This window comes from Vigna angularis, chromosome 1 (assembly GCF_016808095.1).
Source record: "Vigna angularis cultivar LongXiaoDou No.4 chromosome 1, ASM1680809v1, whole genome shotgun sequence".
NCBI classification, from domain to species: domain Eukaryota; kingdom Viridiplantae; phylum Streptophyta; class Magnoliopsida; order Fabales; family Fabaceae; genus Vigna; species Vigna angularis.
Window position 1 is genome coordinate 59,092,284 of NC_068970.1, and position 15,807 is coordinate 59,108,090.

General features: G+C 33.7%; 3 protein-coding genes across 4 annotated transcripts; 1 reads left to right on the forward strand and 2 right to left on the reverse strand.

The window, feature by feature from the left end:
• The first annotated feature begins 6,395 nt into the window (after positions 1 to 6,395).
• On the forward strand, positions 6,396 to 8,964 carry LOC108343154 (carbamoyl-phosphate synthase small chain, chloroplastic). Of its 2 annotated transcripts, none has more exons than XR_001833470.2 (10): positions 6,396 to 6,671; positions 6,877 to 7,009; positions 7,104 to 7,192; positions 7,274 to 7,334; positions 7,429 to 7,496; positions 7,604 to 7,732; positions 7,807 to 7,913; positions 8,013 to 8,360; positions 8,450 to 8,599; positions 8,697 to 8,964. XR_001833470.2 is itself a non-coding variant. In XM_017581252.2 (10 exons), the coding sequence occupies exons 1-10, from the start codon at positions 6,572 to 6,574 to the stop codon at positions 8,777 to 8,779; spliced, it is 1,284 nt and encodes a 427-aa protein (XP_017436741.1). In that variant the 5' UTR covers positions 6,407 to 6,571; the 3' UTR covers positions 8,780 to 8,964. The 2 variants fall into 2 exon arrangements, 1 of the variants encoding a protein (XP_017436741.1); XM_017581252.2 differs by having other exon boundaries at positions 6,407 to 6,671; positions 8,434 to 8,599.
• A 103-nt stretch (positions 8,965 to 9,067) lies between these two features.
• Positions 9,068 to 12,044, reverse strand: LOC108343163 (uncharacterized). The gene is given in 3 exon segments (XM_017581268.2): positions 9,068 to 9,684; positions 9,687 to 9,826; positions 11,558 to 12,044. Coding segments are annotated over 3 exon segments (993 nt in total). The 5' UTR covers positions 11,968 to 12,044; the 3' UTR covers positions 9,068 to 9,241.
• Positions 12,045 to 13,803: 1,759 nt separating this feature from the next.
• On the reverse strand, positions 13,804 to 14,805 carry LOC108334969 (photosystem I reaction center subunit N, chloroplastic). Its single transcript, XM_017570891.2, has 3 exons — positions 14,388 to 14,805; positions 14,188 to 14,313; positions 13,804 to 14,044 (listed from the first exon to the last, which is right to left on the reverse strand). Exons 1-3 carry the CDS (start codon positions 14,682 to 14,684, stop codon positions 13,955 to 13,957), a joined length of 513 nt encoding a protein of 170 aa, XP_017426380.1. The 5' UTR covers positions 14,685 to 14,805; the 3' UTR covers positions 13,804 to 13,954.
• Between the last annotated feature and the right edge of the window lie 1,002 nt (positions 14,806 to 15,807).

Sequence of the window (15,807 nt, forward strand, 5' to 3'; positions counted from 1 at the left end):
ATTTTGTTGACTAGGTATATTATAATAAATTAATTTTGTCCTTCATATTTTTTCTTGGCGCACATTAATATTCTTTTATTCATAGCTTTGCTGGCTGCAGGAGAGTTTACATTTTCCCAACTGTTTTTTAATGTTTTCTCGTTCATAAAAAAATAGATAATTTGTAATAACTAGAATTTACACGTATTCAATTGTTTGTATTTGAAGATCGATTCATACGAATGAAAATAAAAGAGAAGTAAAATGAATGTTATATCTCGTACTCATCTTTAAAGAAAAAATTTATTATTGTTTTTATATTTAAATTGGGTACGAAATCTTTTATCGAATGAACAAAAGAAATACACTTTTTCTATCAATCATTACTAATGAATCTAATTATTATGAAGAAGCTTGCACACAAACTAAGTGGATTAAGGCCATAAAAAATGAAACGAAGGCACTTGAGAATAATAAGATCTGAGAACTTATTGAACTCCCGGTTGCAAAGAAGTCAATGAGATATAAATGGGTTTACAAAATCAAATAGAAATCTGATGGTTCTATAGAAAGACACAAGATTTGTCTAGTCGGAAAGGACTACACTCATTCATAAATTTCTTTGATACTTTATTTTCTATGGCCAAGTTAATCTCGATGAGATTACTTCTGGCTATTGCAGCTACCAAAAATTGGTACTTACAATAGTTTGACGTGGACAATGTCTTCTTTCATGGATATCTAAACGAATAAGTCTACATGACTCCACAACCCCCGGATTCAAACTATCAAAACCTAACCAAGTTTGCAAACTCATAAAGTTCCTATATGAACTCAAACAAGCCCACAGTGGTTTGCAAAATTATCTTTGCCTTCTTACTTCTATTAGTTTCATACAATCTAAGGCAGATCACTTTTTATTCACAAAATCTACTAACATTGGTTTTACAGTTTTAATAATGTATGTGGTTGACATCATTCTTGCAAAAAATTCTTTAGACAGCATTACAAACATCAAAACTCAGTTGCATAAAACTTTCAGGATAAAGGATTTAGGAAATCTAAAGTACTTTCTTGATCTAGAATTTTTCAAAACCAATGAGAGAATTTACATGTGCCAAAGAAAATACACATTGGACACACTAACAGAGACTTGAATGTTGAACAACAAGCCCTGTTAAACTCCTTCCATGGGTGATACCAAAGTTCTCTTTGAAGAATGAGAACTTCTAAAAACATCCTGATACTTATAGAAAAGTTATAGGAAAGCTTCTCTACTTAACAAATATTAGGCCTGATATCACTTTCTCAGTGCACTTATTAAGCCAATTTGTGCAGGTCCTATTAGACATCATTATCGAGCAGTTCAACATATCCTCAGATACATCGAAGCAAACCCAACTCAATGTGTCTTTTTCAATGCAAAATATGAACTAAAAAATCAAGGGATTCACTGATTCTAATTGGACAAATTGTCCTAATACTAGACAATCCACTATAGGGTACTGTATTTTTTTGGGCTCGTCTCTTATCTCATGGAAATCCAAGAATCAAAACATTATTTCTAGATCTTCCTCTGAGGCAGAGTATCGAGCATGGCTGCAACTACTTATGAGATCAAGTGGATAACCCACCTTTTAAGGGATCTCAATTTGAAGACTCAAGCTTCATTCGTTCTTTACTATGACAACTAATAAGTTGTCAAATAGCTCGAAATCCCACTTTCTACGAGAAAACGAAACACATTGACATTGATTCTCATGTGGTTTGTCAACAACTGCAACAAGGGCTCTTCCATCTCCTTGGGATTCGCTCAAAAAATCAGTTGGTTGACATCTTTACGAAGAACCTCCATTGAAAGTCGCATAGAGAAATCATCTCCAAGCTTGGACTGATGAACATTCATCGTCCAGCTTTAAAGGAGGCATAAGGAATCTAGAGTTTTCTAGTAACCCCTTTTCTGTTAGGGTTCTTAATCCATATAAGCATATAGGTTTTCCCCTTTTTGTAATTAGACATACAAAATCAACAATAAATAATATTTTACATACGTCTTCTTCCTTCTTTTTATGTTCAAAACTTTTCCTCTTCTAGTGTCACCATGGTTGAGTTGGAGAGAGGTTTCCTTCCAGAGTCTTGCGAAACCCATTACGAATCAAACCAATGACAACTACCCAGTTTCCAATTGCACCACACGAACCCAACTTCACAAACTTAAAACCAACATTGTCTTTCAAAAGGACGACAAATCACAACCAAATGCACAACAAAGTTGAACTTTGCAACTTAAATACACCTTCAACCACTCATTTACGTATTTGATATGAGTTCAAAACTTTAGCTACCATGACTTGGTTAATGCATGCAGGGAATCTCCATTGTCCATCACTATGGCTTGAAGAATCTCTTCAAGCATCTCTGCATGCTACAGATTCATGCCATGTACAATCCAAAAGTAACAAAATCGCACGTCATGCGGAGTACAAAAGTGAAGGCCAAAATTGTAATATCATATTATGTGATGTGGTGTTTTCCTCTATTCCTCCACACAAGCAAAGAGAACTCTTTTCTCGATCTCGCAAATCCTTCTTTGCACTTTTCTTTAAATCATTATATCTTAATCACAAAACGCATATTAAATCATTATAGCTTAATCACAAAACGCATATGTTCTTCCATCCTTCACTATAGTATTAAACCCGAAACAAACGTAAACTTAAAAATTATATGATAGATTTAAATGTTTAAAATTATTATATGAAGTTATCTAGTAAATATGTAGAAATATTTGAAAGTAAATTCATTTAAATTCTTATATTGAAAAACTTCTTTATATAACTTTTAAAATATTTTTACTTTTTTTTATCAAAGAAAATCTTGAAACATAATTTGAAGATCTAAAATATTGGTGAAGTGTAGCAAGGAGAGATTGTAAGAAAACCCACCTATCTTGATTTAATGTTTATCACACTCTTTAAAATTATTATTGCATTTTAGTAGTAAAAAACTTATCATAAATGTGGTTTATGTAAAAAAAAATTTATCAAGGAATTATATAGTTTATAAAATGAGTAAATATTTTGAAAATACATAGTAATCAGTAGATAGTTTAATGTATAAACGTTTAGATTTAAAAAAATAAATAAAAAACAATTTTTATAAATCGAGGGGGATGTTTATTAATATAAACAGTTTATAAATATAAAAAAATAAAATAAAAAACATTTTTTATTGATTCATCGTGCATGTAAGTTGTGATTCAAGTAACTCTTAAAATGGTTTATTATAATCAAACTTTATTACAATAAAGTGTTTAATAGAAAAATTTAATGTTTTCCGATGGTTTTTTACTTTGAATTGGTTATCATTGTTATGCGTTGATTTGGACGTTTTTGAAGTGCCCTAAGAGACATACTAGACCTATTACCAGATTGTATGGGATGCTTTAGATGGCATCAAAAAGGTATAATTCACAATCGATGATGGAACACTACACATTTAATTTCGTTCAAAAAGTTAAACCACTAATAAAAACAAGATTAAATGCACTTTAGAAAAGCTTTTTAAAAGATAAATTCACTTGATAATTTTTGTAACTGTGTCAAAATTCCAAATAAAGTATCGCGGGAATGTTTAAGACATCCGCACTATATAGTATATAGTATATTCAAAATCATGTTCACAACAATTAACCTTTTGAAGAATTTAAATTTGAGAGTTGTTTAGGTAGATATTTCGAAAGCTGCGATCGCCTGAGCTGCTTGTCTTTCTTCTGTCTGAATGTTCGGTTGTCTTCTCGCTTAAGTTAGGCATGAATTTGAAGAACCTTGGTTCTTAGTTGAGTATTTAGTGAAGGATTATCACTATTGAATGTTTGGGTGTTATGAAGTGTGAGTTAAACGTAAGTGGAACGTACCTGGCTTTTAGCCTTGGCCCTGTATTTATAGGTTATCACAAGCCTAATAAAACATAAACAGACTTACCTTAAAATACGGGCGGTTGCTCATAAACAACTTTATGAATATCTTTAATCAGATATCTTTGATTATTTTAATTTATGATGGGCCTTTGGCCCAATAACAACTAAAGTGTTGGTCCAAATACCATTTGAAGCAGCTGATTAGCATTGTGGGCTCAATTACGGGCCAATGCCCTTGAAAACCATTTGACCAGGTTGACTGTAGCGGATGAACCGAACAGTCCTGAGTGGATGGACCGAACGGTGCTAAATGTTAACCGTTCGGTCTCCACTAGGTACGATACATTATGCCCCCCAAGTCCGAGTTAAGCGTTCGGCTTTAGCCTAGTTAACTATAGGACTTATGAGTTTGAGGGAGGCTGTTTTTAGTCGTTGCTCACTACTGCCGAAACGGTGGACTTTATAACTTCTCTTTTGAACTTTTCAATAGGCCGAGCGGCTTATGATGGAGTTCTTTTTAGAAATTGTTTTTCTTTTCCGAAGAAAAATAACGATCGAATTTGAAGTGTCAAAAGAATGTAAATAATTAGACTAACCCATTTTATAAGGTTGAATGGCCAAGCACGCGAGAGTGCTTTGTTGAAGACGCTTAATTGAGAATAATTGCTCCTCAGCTCTTGGTGTTCGACCTAGGATTTCCTGGAGAACTTCTTAGGGAAAGGGTTTTACCTCTCGGCTTTGTGACTTTGACCTAGGAGTTCTTCCTAGGGAACGGGCTTCACCGTTCGGTTTTACACTTGCACTGAAGAAATATAACAACTCGAATTTTACATGGTGAGAAAAATAGTAGCCTAACAAACTAATGCATTAATGTCAAAATAGGTTGTTATAAGGCCGGTCGGCCAAGCAAATAAGACCGTTCGGTCTTTTGTTGAACGTTTGACGGTTAACGACGAGGAATCCGTATTAAGATGTCTTGAATGAGCTATGGGTGCTTTATGCTTTGTGACCGAACAGGAGAGAAAGAAAGACCAAGATTTGCTCGAGCTATACCCTAAGGCCATGGAAGGCTGAGCAGTTGTGAGGCCGAATGGCCGAATTCCTGATGGCTGAATAGCAAAATTCCTGATGGCCAAATGGTTGAATATTTGATGGTCGAATGGCCTAATGCTTGAACACTCGAGGCCATGAAGGGCGAGCAGTTGAGACCGAAGGGCCGAATACTTGTATGGCCGAATACATGTGAGGTCGAATGGCCGAGGACTTGTAAGGCCGAATGGCCGAGTACGTGCGAGGTCGAATGGCTAAATACCTGAGGTCGAATGGCCAATTACCTGTATGACCAAATGGTCGAGTACGTGCGAGGCCGAATGGCCGATTACCTGTATGGCCGAATGGCCGAATGTCTATGAAGCCGAATGGTTGTGAATTCGTAGAAGCTTGTTGACGTTGATGGTTTCTTCTATCAGTATCAATATGTAGGAGTGTGGTTGACATGATGATGTTGAGACTGCGTTCTTGTTTGGTTTCTTATGGTTACAGGGAATGCCCATCGAACCTCATGGTGGGCGCCAAAATGTTTCGATAAATATTTTGTAGGACCGAGAGACTAACCTTTCTTACGTGTCTTCCTTCCTTCCGAAAGCTGGGATCGCCTGAGCTGCTTACCTTTCTTCTGTCTGAGTCGTTCGGTTGACTTTAGTGTAGACCGTTCGTTACCTTCTTGCTCTAAGGGGGAGGTACCTGCAAAAGATACTCCAACGCTTAAGTTAGGCGTGAATTTGAAGAACATTGGTTCTTAGTTGAGTATTTAGTGAAGGATTATCACTATTGAATGTTTAGGTATTATGAAGTGTGAGTTGAACGTAAGTGAAATGTACCTGGCTTTTAGTCTTAGCCCTGTATTTATAGGTTATCATAAGCCTAATAAAATATAAGCAGACTTACCTTAAAATATTCATAAACAGCATTATAAATATCTTTAATTAAATATCTTTAATTATTTTAATTTATGTTGGAACCCAATTATGGCCCAATATTCTTGAAAATCATTTAACCAGGTTAACTGTAGCGGATGAACCGAATGGTCCTGAATGGATGGACCGAACGATGATGAATGTTAAATGTTCGGTCTCTACTGATAATGATAGAAGAGTGAAATAATTTTTCTTATTGACAGTACTAGATATTGCAGTAGATGTTAAATTTGTTAATTTTATAATAATTATAGCGAAGGTAATGAAATTGAGAGAATATTTTTTATACTGAATATAATGAAAACATAAGCTTATTCTTTAAAACTGAGAAGAGATTAACTAGAGAAATACTGTGTATAATTAACACGGAGTACTTGAAAAGTAGAAAAAAAAAGATTCTTTCAACTTGTTTGGACATTTATGGTGCAAAAAGATCATAGTCGCAGAAGTGCTCGGTGAACCACGCAAGTGGAATTTACCTTTTTCAGAAACCAAAGAAGAAAAGGAGAGGCAGACGAAACAAAAACATCAAAAATTAAAAACAGAAAAAAAAAAGATGGGTATGAAAATGAGTGGTATCTGTTCTCAAAACGACAGAACAAGAAACATAAAAAGGACAACTTTGATGGAAAGAAAAAAAGAAAAAACCATAATCCGAACCTGAACAGAAGTGATTTCAGAACGGTTCGAAGTGGCAATGGCAGCAAAATCTTTGGGCGTCGGTGTGTCTCTGAGTCACCTCGTCGGTTCCAAGTCGCCACCTAGGCTTTGCGTCTTATCTATCAGATGCTTTGCTAGTAATCCCTTCTTCTTCATTTCTCTTCCATTTTCTTTACCGATAAACCAATTTCTTGTGCCATGATTTTTATTCGAAGCCATTTTTCCTTTTGGTAGTTTATGATTTGGTTGCACTTGAAAGTGAACACATTCTTTGCGTATACATGGGGCTTGAAGAAATTGATCAATTTTATTAATTTTTTTTTTTGGGGGATTGAAATGTAGAGAATGGCGAAAGACCTTGGAAAACTTCGGATGCTAGGCTTGTGTTAGAAGATGGATCAATCTGGAAAGCAAAGTCGTTTGGTGCTTCTGGAACCCAAGTGGGTGAAGTGGTTTTTAATACATCATTGACTGGGTGAGATGAGATGAATTATTGATCATACATCCATTAGGTCTGAATATGGGATATATATGGATGTTTAAAGTTCACTTTTTTAAATATACTGCAGGTATCAAGAAATTCTAACAGATCCTAGTTATGCTGGTCAATTTGTACTGATGACAAACCCGCATATTGGTAACACCGGTGTAAATTTTGGTGAGTATTTAAATTCAAGTATCTTGAATCTTGGTTCTTGGAAGTTGTCTAAAACTTTCCTTTTGATGCTCTGACTGCCAGATGATGAGGAATCAAGAAAGTGCTTCCTTGCGGGTCTAGTAATTAGAAGTTTAAGTATCAGGTTAATTTACATGCTCCAGAAAAGATTTTCACTGATTGAACTTCACTTTTTACCATGCTTACTTCTTGTTTGTCCTTGTAATAAATCTATGTAGTACCTCAAGCTGGAGATGTGTAGAAACACTAGGTGATTACTTATCAGAAAGGAATATCATGGGAATTTGTAAGTAATCTATACGAATGTATAAACCCTGCAAGTGTTACTTCGATAAATTCCTTTGTAGCTTAAGGTTTTGGCTGTAACTTTGGTGATACTTTGTGATGCAACAGATGATGTTGACACACGGGCTATCACACGCAGATTACGGCAAGATGGCAGCCTCATTGGTGTGTTGAGTACTGACAATTCTATAACAGATGAGGAACTACTTAAGATGTCTCGTTCTTGGGACATTGTTGGTAAGAATATGAATCTCTGAGACTCTAAAAACATCTTAGATGTGGAAGCGTGTGACTGTTGTTTCCTTTTTCAGGTATTGATTTAATAAGTGGAGTATCATGTCAAACTGTGCATGAATGGGTTGATAAAACAAAGCAAGAATGGGATTTTAGTTCAAGGGGGAGTGGAGAGACTTTCCATGTAAGTGTTAGAAAGAAGCATTCTTTAGGCACTTTCTCATTCCTTTTGCTTCCCCAAAGCATACATTGATTTATATATAATGTGGTGAATGAATCACAGGTTGTTGCTTATGATTTTGGAATCAAGCATAATATACTTAAGCGCTTGGCGTCTTATGGCTGTAAAATCACTGTTGTACCATCGACGTGGCCAGCAACAGAAACTTTGAAGATGAATCCTGATGGGGTGCTCTTCAGCAATGGCCCTGGAGATCCATCTGCTGTTCCTTATGCGGTTGAGACAGTAAAGAAAATTCTGGGAAAGGTGCCTGTATTTGGAATTTGCATGGGCCATCAGTTGCTAGGTCAGGCTTTAGGAGGAAAAACCTTTAAGATGAAATTCGGTCATCATGGAGGGAATCATCCTGTTCGTAACCTTCGAACAGGTCATGTTGAAATTAGTGCTCAGGTATGGGATCTAATGAACTTTCTACTCTAATTCCGTCAACCTTTTAGTAACATTTGATCTGAAAAAATGGCAGAACCACAACTATGCAGTTGACCCTGCCACATTGCCAGAAGGAGTGGAGGTTACACATGTTAATCTTAATGACGGAAGTTGCGCAGGCCTTGCTTTCCCTGCTCAAAGAATAATGTCTCTTCAATACCATCCCGAAGCCTCCCCTGGACCTCATGATTCTGATTACGGTATGAAACATAAACTGCTGCTATTATTATTTCAGTTACATTCGTTACAAATCTTATGAAATATCAACTACTTCTACTATTGTTGTTCATCATGCAGCTTTCAGGGAGTTTACGGAATTAATGAAGAAGCAGAAGACCAAGAAATCTGAACCCAAACTATCTACAGTATCTGATGCATAACCATTGAAGAGAATTGATAATCAGCTCCAAGAAACAAATTTTAGTATATTAGTTAAGGTATGTTCAATTAGTTACCCTCTAGAGGGTTGAATTAGCTTTCATCTACTCTGCTTCTGATTCAAGACCGAAGATTGTGTAATTATTTTAAACCAATAAAACAATGAGAAACAATTTTTACTCTGCCATTGACTGATAGCATATAGAGAAGCAGCAATTTGTTTTTAATTCTTGCGACAAAAATTACTCAGAACAGAGAATTATACTTGGAATAAAACTAAAATTCGAAAATGCAAGAGACAAATATTTGAAAATTAAAATTATCTGACATGATTAAGTACACAAGGGTGTGTCATTGGAAGAAGTCACCAACTCCAGATTCTAAGATGCACAATAAAAACTATCAAGGACTGAAGAAAAACACACAAACCCTAAAACCAAAAAAAAAAACCGCGAGGTTTAAAACTAAGCCCTTTCGCCTCTGATTCTTCGAGCAAGTTGAATGTCCTTAGGCATGATGGTGACCCTCTTAGCATGAATAGCGCAGAGGTTGGTGTCTTCAAAGAGTCCGACCAGGTAAGCCTCGGCAGCTTCCTGAAGAGCCGAAACCGCACTGCTCTGGAACCTCAGATCAGTTTTGAAGTCCTGAGCGATTTCACGAACTAAACGCTGAAAGGGGAGCTTTCGGATCAGAAGCTCTGTGCTCTTCTGGTACTTCCTGATTTCCCTCAGAGCCACGGTTCCTGGCCTGAACCTGTGGGGCTTCTTCACTCCGCCGGTTGCCGGAGCAGACTTCCGAGCAGCCTTTGTGGCTAGCTGCTTCCGGGGAGCCTTGCCGCCGGTGGACTTGCGAGCGGTTTGCTTTGTACGGGCCATTTGGAAGTTCTGGAAGGATTATGTATTGGATAGAAGAAGAGCGGAGAAGCTTGCAAACGACTCTGATATGAATGAAGAAGCAGAGGGGGTTCAATTATATAGCTGAGACTCTCAAATTTTGGAGGGAGGAATTTTGCATTTAAGCGCTTTGGATTTGCAGTGATCCGTGTGCGACTGGATCCAACGGTCAACATTCCGTCTTGACGTATCACGCGGATTCATGATTTCCATTTTTTAGCTTTTCTTTTAGGCTTTTTTGCTCGAGAAGTATTCTCGAGTTTTCGGGTTCCTTGGTAAAAAGGATTTTACTTTAGCCTGTAAAATTATTGAAATCATAACTTTAAGCTGGTTTAAATAAAATTCTCAAGTATTTTAATTTGTCTATGGTATAGGACACATATTTTTCTACATAATGGGCAGATATTTGAAATATTATATTAAATATATAATAATTAATTTCAATTAGACTATAAAGTTTTTTGTTAATTAATAATCTATTTAGTTTAATGTTTTTATATGTAAACAATATATCAAAAAGGATAAATGGTTAAGAAAACAAAAGATAGATAGTAATAAATAAAAATTGGTTTCAAAGGACTGTAAGAATAAAAAAATTAGTGAGTTTCAAAAGAAAAAATATTAAAAAAATACAAAAACTTTATATTATGTTATATCTATATATAGTTAACTACAGAATGTTTGACAGAAGAGAGAAAAAATTATATTCAAAATTCTTAAGAATCGTAAATCCCCAAATTTTAATACTTCTAAATGACAAAGTTATGTACTCTTATTACAAAAATATTTATATGTTACTGTTATTACGGAATTTTTATTTTATTTTTAATTTTAATTATTTTACAAAAGTAAACTCGTATTTTGTTCATGGAAACTTTTATTCGAACTAGACAAGATTAGTTTTCTAAATATTAAGCTTTTGACGAAACTTAATCAAAATTTACTCTAGAAAAATATTGATTACTGATAAATGTTTAAAATAATTTTTGTATTTAAGACATTTTTTTGTCAATAGCTTCATTATATTTCTGTCTTTTAAAAGATTTTTATTAATTTGAGAAAATAATATACATACAGACATATACATATATCTATAAATATATATATATATATATATATATATATATATATACACACACCAAAGTTTATTCTCTTTAATCTAATGATTGTAAATACACTAAATAATACGAGCAGAATATAAAAAGTAAATTTAAAAAACAAATAATACCTATATATCCTTTATAAGCATTAAGTTATGTCATATTTACACAAATCTTAATAAATGTTACAAAAAAAGTATAAATCACTTTATTCCTATTCATTAAATTCATTCTTTGAATCACAAAAACATTACGTCTTAAAAAAAAACGAAAGGATTCAAAATTGCTTAAATGTGAAAAATGATACCAAATGCATTATTTATTCGGCCTTCAGATGGTGTGCAAGAAAAATAAAATTGCAAGTGAATTTGTTTTGCGGTTAGAAAAATATGGAAAGAAATTTCACTTGTGTTTCAATTTTTATTTAAACTTAAAAACAAAATTGACCATTCGTCATATGGCTTATTAACAAAAACATACATTACTTATTTACCAATAATGATATCAAATTTTATAAATTGAAATCTCCAAAATATGCACCTAAGGTAAAGCTAAAAATTCATTAGAAACTTAACCGGTTTAGAGACTCAACAGCATTTGTAATTAGTACTCAATTTGTATTTAACAGGAAAATGTTAGGCACTACACAGAAGAACTGTTCACAAAAATCAAAAGATGTTATACTAAACCCTTTAAGATTCATAAGGAAACCTACTATTACCTAAATTAAGAAAAGGCAAACCCTAGAGCCAAACACAAAAATAAAAAATACAGGAATCATTGAAACTAAGCCCTTTCGCCTCTGATTCTTCTGGCAAGTTGAATATCCTTGGGCATAATGGTGACTCTCTTAGCATGAATTGCACAGAGATTAGTGTCTTCAAAGAGTCCAACCAAATAAGCCTCAGCAGCTTCCTGGAGAGCTGAAACGGCACTGCTCTGGAACCTCAGATCCGTTTTGAAGTCCTGCGCGATCTCTCGAACCAATCGCTGAAAGGGAAGCTTTCGGATAAGAAGCTCTGTGCTCTTCTGGTACTTCCTGATTTCCCTCAGAGCCACAGTTCCTGGCCTGAACCTGTGCGGCTTCTTTACTCCACCGGTCGCCGGAGCAGACTTCCGAGCAGCCTTCGTCGCCAACTGCTTTCGGGGAGCCTTGCCACCAGTAGACTTACGGGCTGTTTGCTTGGTACGGGCCATTTGGAAGCTTTTAGAAAATTCTGAAGAAGCGTTCCGAAGCGGGTAATTGTTTGGGTATTTATGGATGAAATTGGATGACAAAGGGATTTAATTATATAGGTGAGAGCTTGAAATTTGGGGGGAACGAAATCCACGTTTGGAGCGTTCAGTTTGGAGCAATCCGTGTATGGGTTTATCGGACGGTCACGATTTCGTTTGGGGGATATCACGCGGATTCATCTTTTTCCATTTCAGTGTTCGTTTCGCGCCAGCAAAACATTTGGTGTATTCGTTGTTTCAAAAGTTTACCTTTTAATTTTATTAAATATAAGTATAAATACTAAAAATTATTTTTAATTAATTTTATTAATATATTTACTAATACTCAAAAAATCAATAATTATATGTAAAATATATTTTTTATTAGTATGTTTTTAAAATTTGATGTGTATATAATTTACTTGCATAAAATGAACAAGATTAGAGTGAATATATACTGAAATTTACTTGCATAAAACGATAAAAAAGAATTGTCTGGGTATATAAAAAGATACATAACTTAGTTCTGTCCGATTCAATTATAAATGCTCTTAGTCACAAAAAGTAGTTGGTAAATTAATTCAAAGATATTTTCTCAAATTGCATATCAATATAATTTAATGGTGATTTGGAATTTGAATTAAAAAATTGTTTAATTTCATTACGTGATATCTTATTAGTTTTTAAACATGTAATTCAAAAGTGATTTCATTGTTTTACTTAAATTTGATTAAATACAAATTTAATAAGTTTAGTTTGTTAAAATTGTATTTCTAGACTTATTTTAGTCTGTGATTCAAATATACAGAGATAGAAGCATATAAATATTATAAATTGCACTATTTTTTTCTGAATAAATAAATAATAAAGTTAAATATATGCATATTGTTAAAAGTAGACACAATTTATATAAAGTAATATAAGGATATTATGAAAAGAAAATCAATAGATGATTATCCAATACTTTCATGTTTAATCGTGTATATAAGAATAATATTTAATTCATCAACAATTAAGATTACCTATTTTATTATTTAAAATAAGATATTATTTTTTCAATAAATTGATATACTGATGGTCAGCAGTAATATATTTTATAATAAGATATTCACTTTAGAGGAAATTAATCATATCTGTTAATGTAAGTTTATATAAATTAAAAAGATATAATATATTTGTAATGATTATTTATTTTTAACAAATTAGTTTTACAACTTTGTAAAACATTGTTGCAATCAGATTAGCTTTGAGACATAAGGAGCTCTTCATCATCAAATCTCCTCCTCAATACCCCTTTCTCAATTCTCCACTCTTCTTTTTTTATCTAAACAGATTAAGTAGTAAACCACTTAATAAAATGTAACATTTTCTTATGCTTATTTGATCCACGTGCCTTATAATAATATATCATCTTAATTAAAAAGATGATATATTGTAAATATAAGAACAGAGTCGAATAATATATTGTAAATATAAAACGTCTATTCTCAGTATGTGTCATACGCTTCCCATGTAAACTTTAGCATCTTGCATCATCAAAGGCAAAATTAGCGTCTGATTATGCTCTGTAAACGAGTTTTCAGCAATGAATGTAACTTATTCTTTAATCGGGGAGGTTTTAAAGTATGATTCAGTATAATGTATATTTTTAAATTATATCCAAGAACACAAGGGTGAACAACAAATTGAAAAAATAAAATAAAAACCAGATAAGTTTTGTATCTGTCCCTGGATTCTGATTTGGAAACAAGAGAACAAAATAATCAGTAAAGTTATGAATTTCAAAATAACAAAGAAGGCATTTGGAGTGGCTTCATGTAAACGAAAGAGGCGAGTAAGATTTAGTTTCTAATGTTTTTACAACAAACAGAGATTATCATAAACTGCAGCAATGATAATATTAAGAATAACACAGAAAATTATGGCACATTGTCAAGAAGAAGCTTGACACGGGAAAATGTTGTCCATTTCACCATTTCCAGAAAACATTAGAACCACACTTGTATTTGTCCTTTCCTTCACATTCTAGCTCCAAATCATCAGACAGAAAAGGAACTTTCTGCGTTCATCAAAGGAAACCAGAGTAAAATTTTGAATCAGTGTTACACAAGTTTGATAAAAGATCACACTAGAAGAAAAAAGTTAAAAACTGTTTTCTATATATACTGCTTAAAAGCTTACGAAAAGAAAGTTCAAAAGTACCTTTTGCTTAGCTAGATCTTGGCAACCGGTGAAGTTCTCAGGGAACTTGCAAGTGCCAAATTCCACAGTGTATGCTCTTGCAAAGTTGGCTCCAGTGGTGGCTAACCTTTTCTTGTCATTAAGTTCCTGTAGCAATTATCCATTAGAAACTAGTTGAATTCCGATGGCATGAAAAAGAGAAATTAAGGGTTTGAAAAGACCTTGTTGGTCTTGCTCCTTTCAAGGTATTCTTCAATGATTCCTGCATTGGCTGAAGAGTTGGAAGCAGCAGCTGCAGCAGTGAAAAGGGTAGCTGCTAAGTAGACAAGGGAACTTCTTCTTCCTTGGTTTGATTCAGATTCCGTAACCTTTGCTTGATGAGCCTTGATCACAGGCAACTTGAGAGCAGAAGCCTGTGGAGATGCAACAGAAGGCATGGAGGTGAGCTTGGCATTGAGGTCGGAGCATCCTGATCTGGCATAGTTACAGGCCAAGACACTGGAGTTCATGGCAGACATGGTGGATGCAATTACTTTTCTGGTTTTGATCAAACTTCAAAAGAAAACCAGGTTGATTTGCAAGACCAAAAGCCAACTCAAATTGTGTGCTTCTTAATCCTAGTGGCTCTATTTTTTTGGTTTTTTTATTTTACTTTTGTTGTGTTGTTTGAGGCTGAGGATTTGTGATAAGGAGTGGATACGATAAGTGTAACGTAATTTAAGGTTGTGGTTGGAGTGTGGATAAGGTGCGATTGCCTCACTCCTTATTGGCATATCTTGCTTTTGTGACACTTCAGCTTCTCGTGGTTGGTATCTCTGGCCCCACTTCAAAATTCTCACCTCTTATCTAGTCTTCATGTATTTCAATTACTTTTTTATATATATATAAATTAACTTACATAAATTAATTTTAAAATCTGAATATTATTTAAAAAACGTTTAAGAAGTTGTTTATATAGTAGATGTATAAAGAAGTGATTTGTTTTGTTAAGTTCCACAAAGTAATGGGGTTCTTCTATATTTTTAAACAGTATTGGGCTTAAATTCATGCCAGAAGCCCAAGACGAGCCCAAATCAATTTATGATGTGGACAAACAAAAAGTTCCCCGGCCCATTTGTGCCTGCAAGAACCTCCATTATCATTTAACAGAAAGAAAGAGAAAGTGGGATTTTTGAAACCTATTGGGTGAAAAAAGTAATCCCGGTCAGTGATACTCAAATTTATAAATAAGTTATATTTTTTATTTATGATAAAAAAACTATTTTAGATAGTAATAAATTTTAGTTTATAAAATTATATCCTGGTTTATATATAATGATTAATTATTTGGATCTCTAAAATTATTGATTATTTAATAATATTTTTATAGTGATACTATTACATCACTTATATTTGTTTACATAAATCTTTGTTTACTGGCTATCTCTTTCGAAGATTAAAGAGAGTTAGTATAAAACTTAACCCTTTTAATTGAATGAATTTTAAAATACTTTCAATTAACAACTTTACATATCAGCGTAATCCGAATCAGGAATAGATAACATATTTTCAGCCCTAATAATTACTATTACTCATATATAAAGTGAAATAAAACAAAATGTTAAAAGGAAACATAATCCTAAACAATATCTATTTTAAAAA

What these genes read in the sequence shown, in the direction of transcription:
- LOC108343154 (XM_017581252.2), top strand. Translation starts at nt 6,572, where the DNA reads ATGGCAGCAAAATCTTTGGGCGTCGGTGTGTCTCTGAGTCACCTCGTC. An exon ending in TCGTTCTTGGGACATTGTTG is followed by an intron (nt 7,733 to 7,806) that starts GTAAGAATATGA and finishes TTCCTTTTTCAG; the next exon opens with GTATTGATTTAATAAGTGGA. An exon ending in ATGTTGAAATTAGTGCTCAG is followed by an intron (nt 8,361 to 8,433) that starts GTATGGGATCTA and finishes AAAAAATGGCAG; the next exon opens with AACCACAACTATGCAGTTGA.
- LOC108334969 (XM_017570891.2), bottom strand. Translation starts at nt 14,684, where the DNA reads ATGTCTGCCATGAACTCCAGTGTCTTGGCCTGTAACTATGCCAGATCA. An exon ending in AAAGGAGCAAGACCAACAAG is followed by an intron (nt 14,314 to 14,387) that starts GTCTTTTCAAAC and finishes TAATTGCTACAG; the next exon opens with GAACTTAATGACAAGAAAAG. An exon ending in AAGATCTAGCTAAGCAAAAG is followed by an intron (nt 14,045 to 14,187) that starts GTACTTTTGAAC and finishes TGATGAACGCAG; the next exon opens with AAAGTTCCTTTTCTGTCTGA.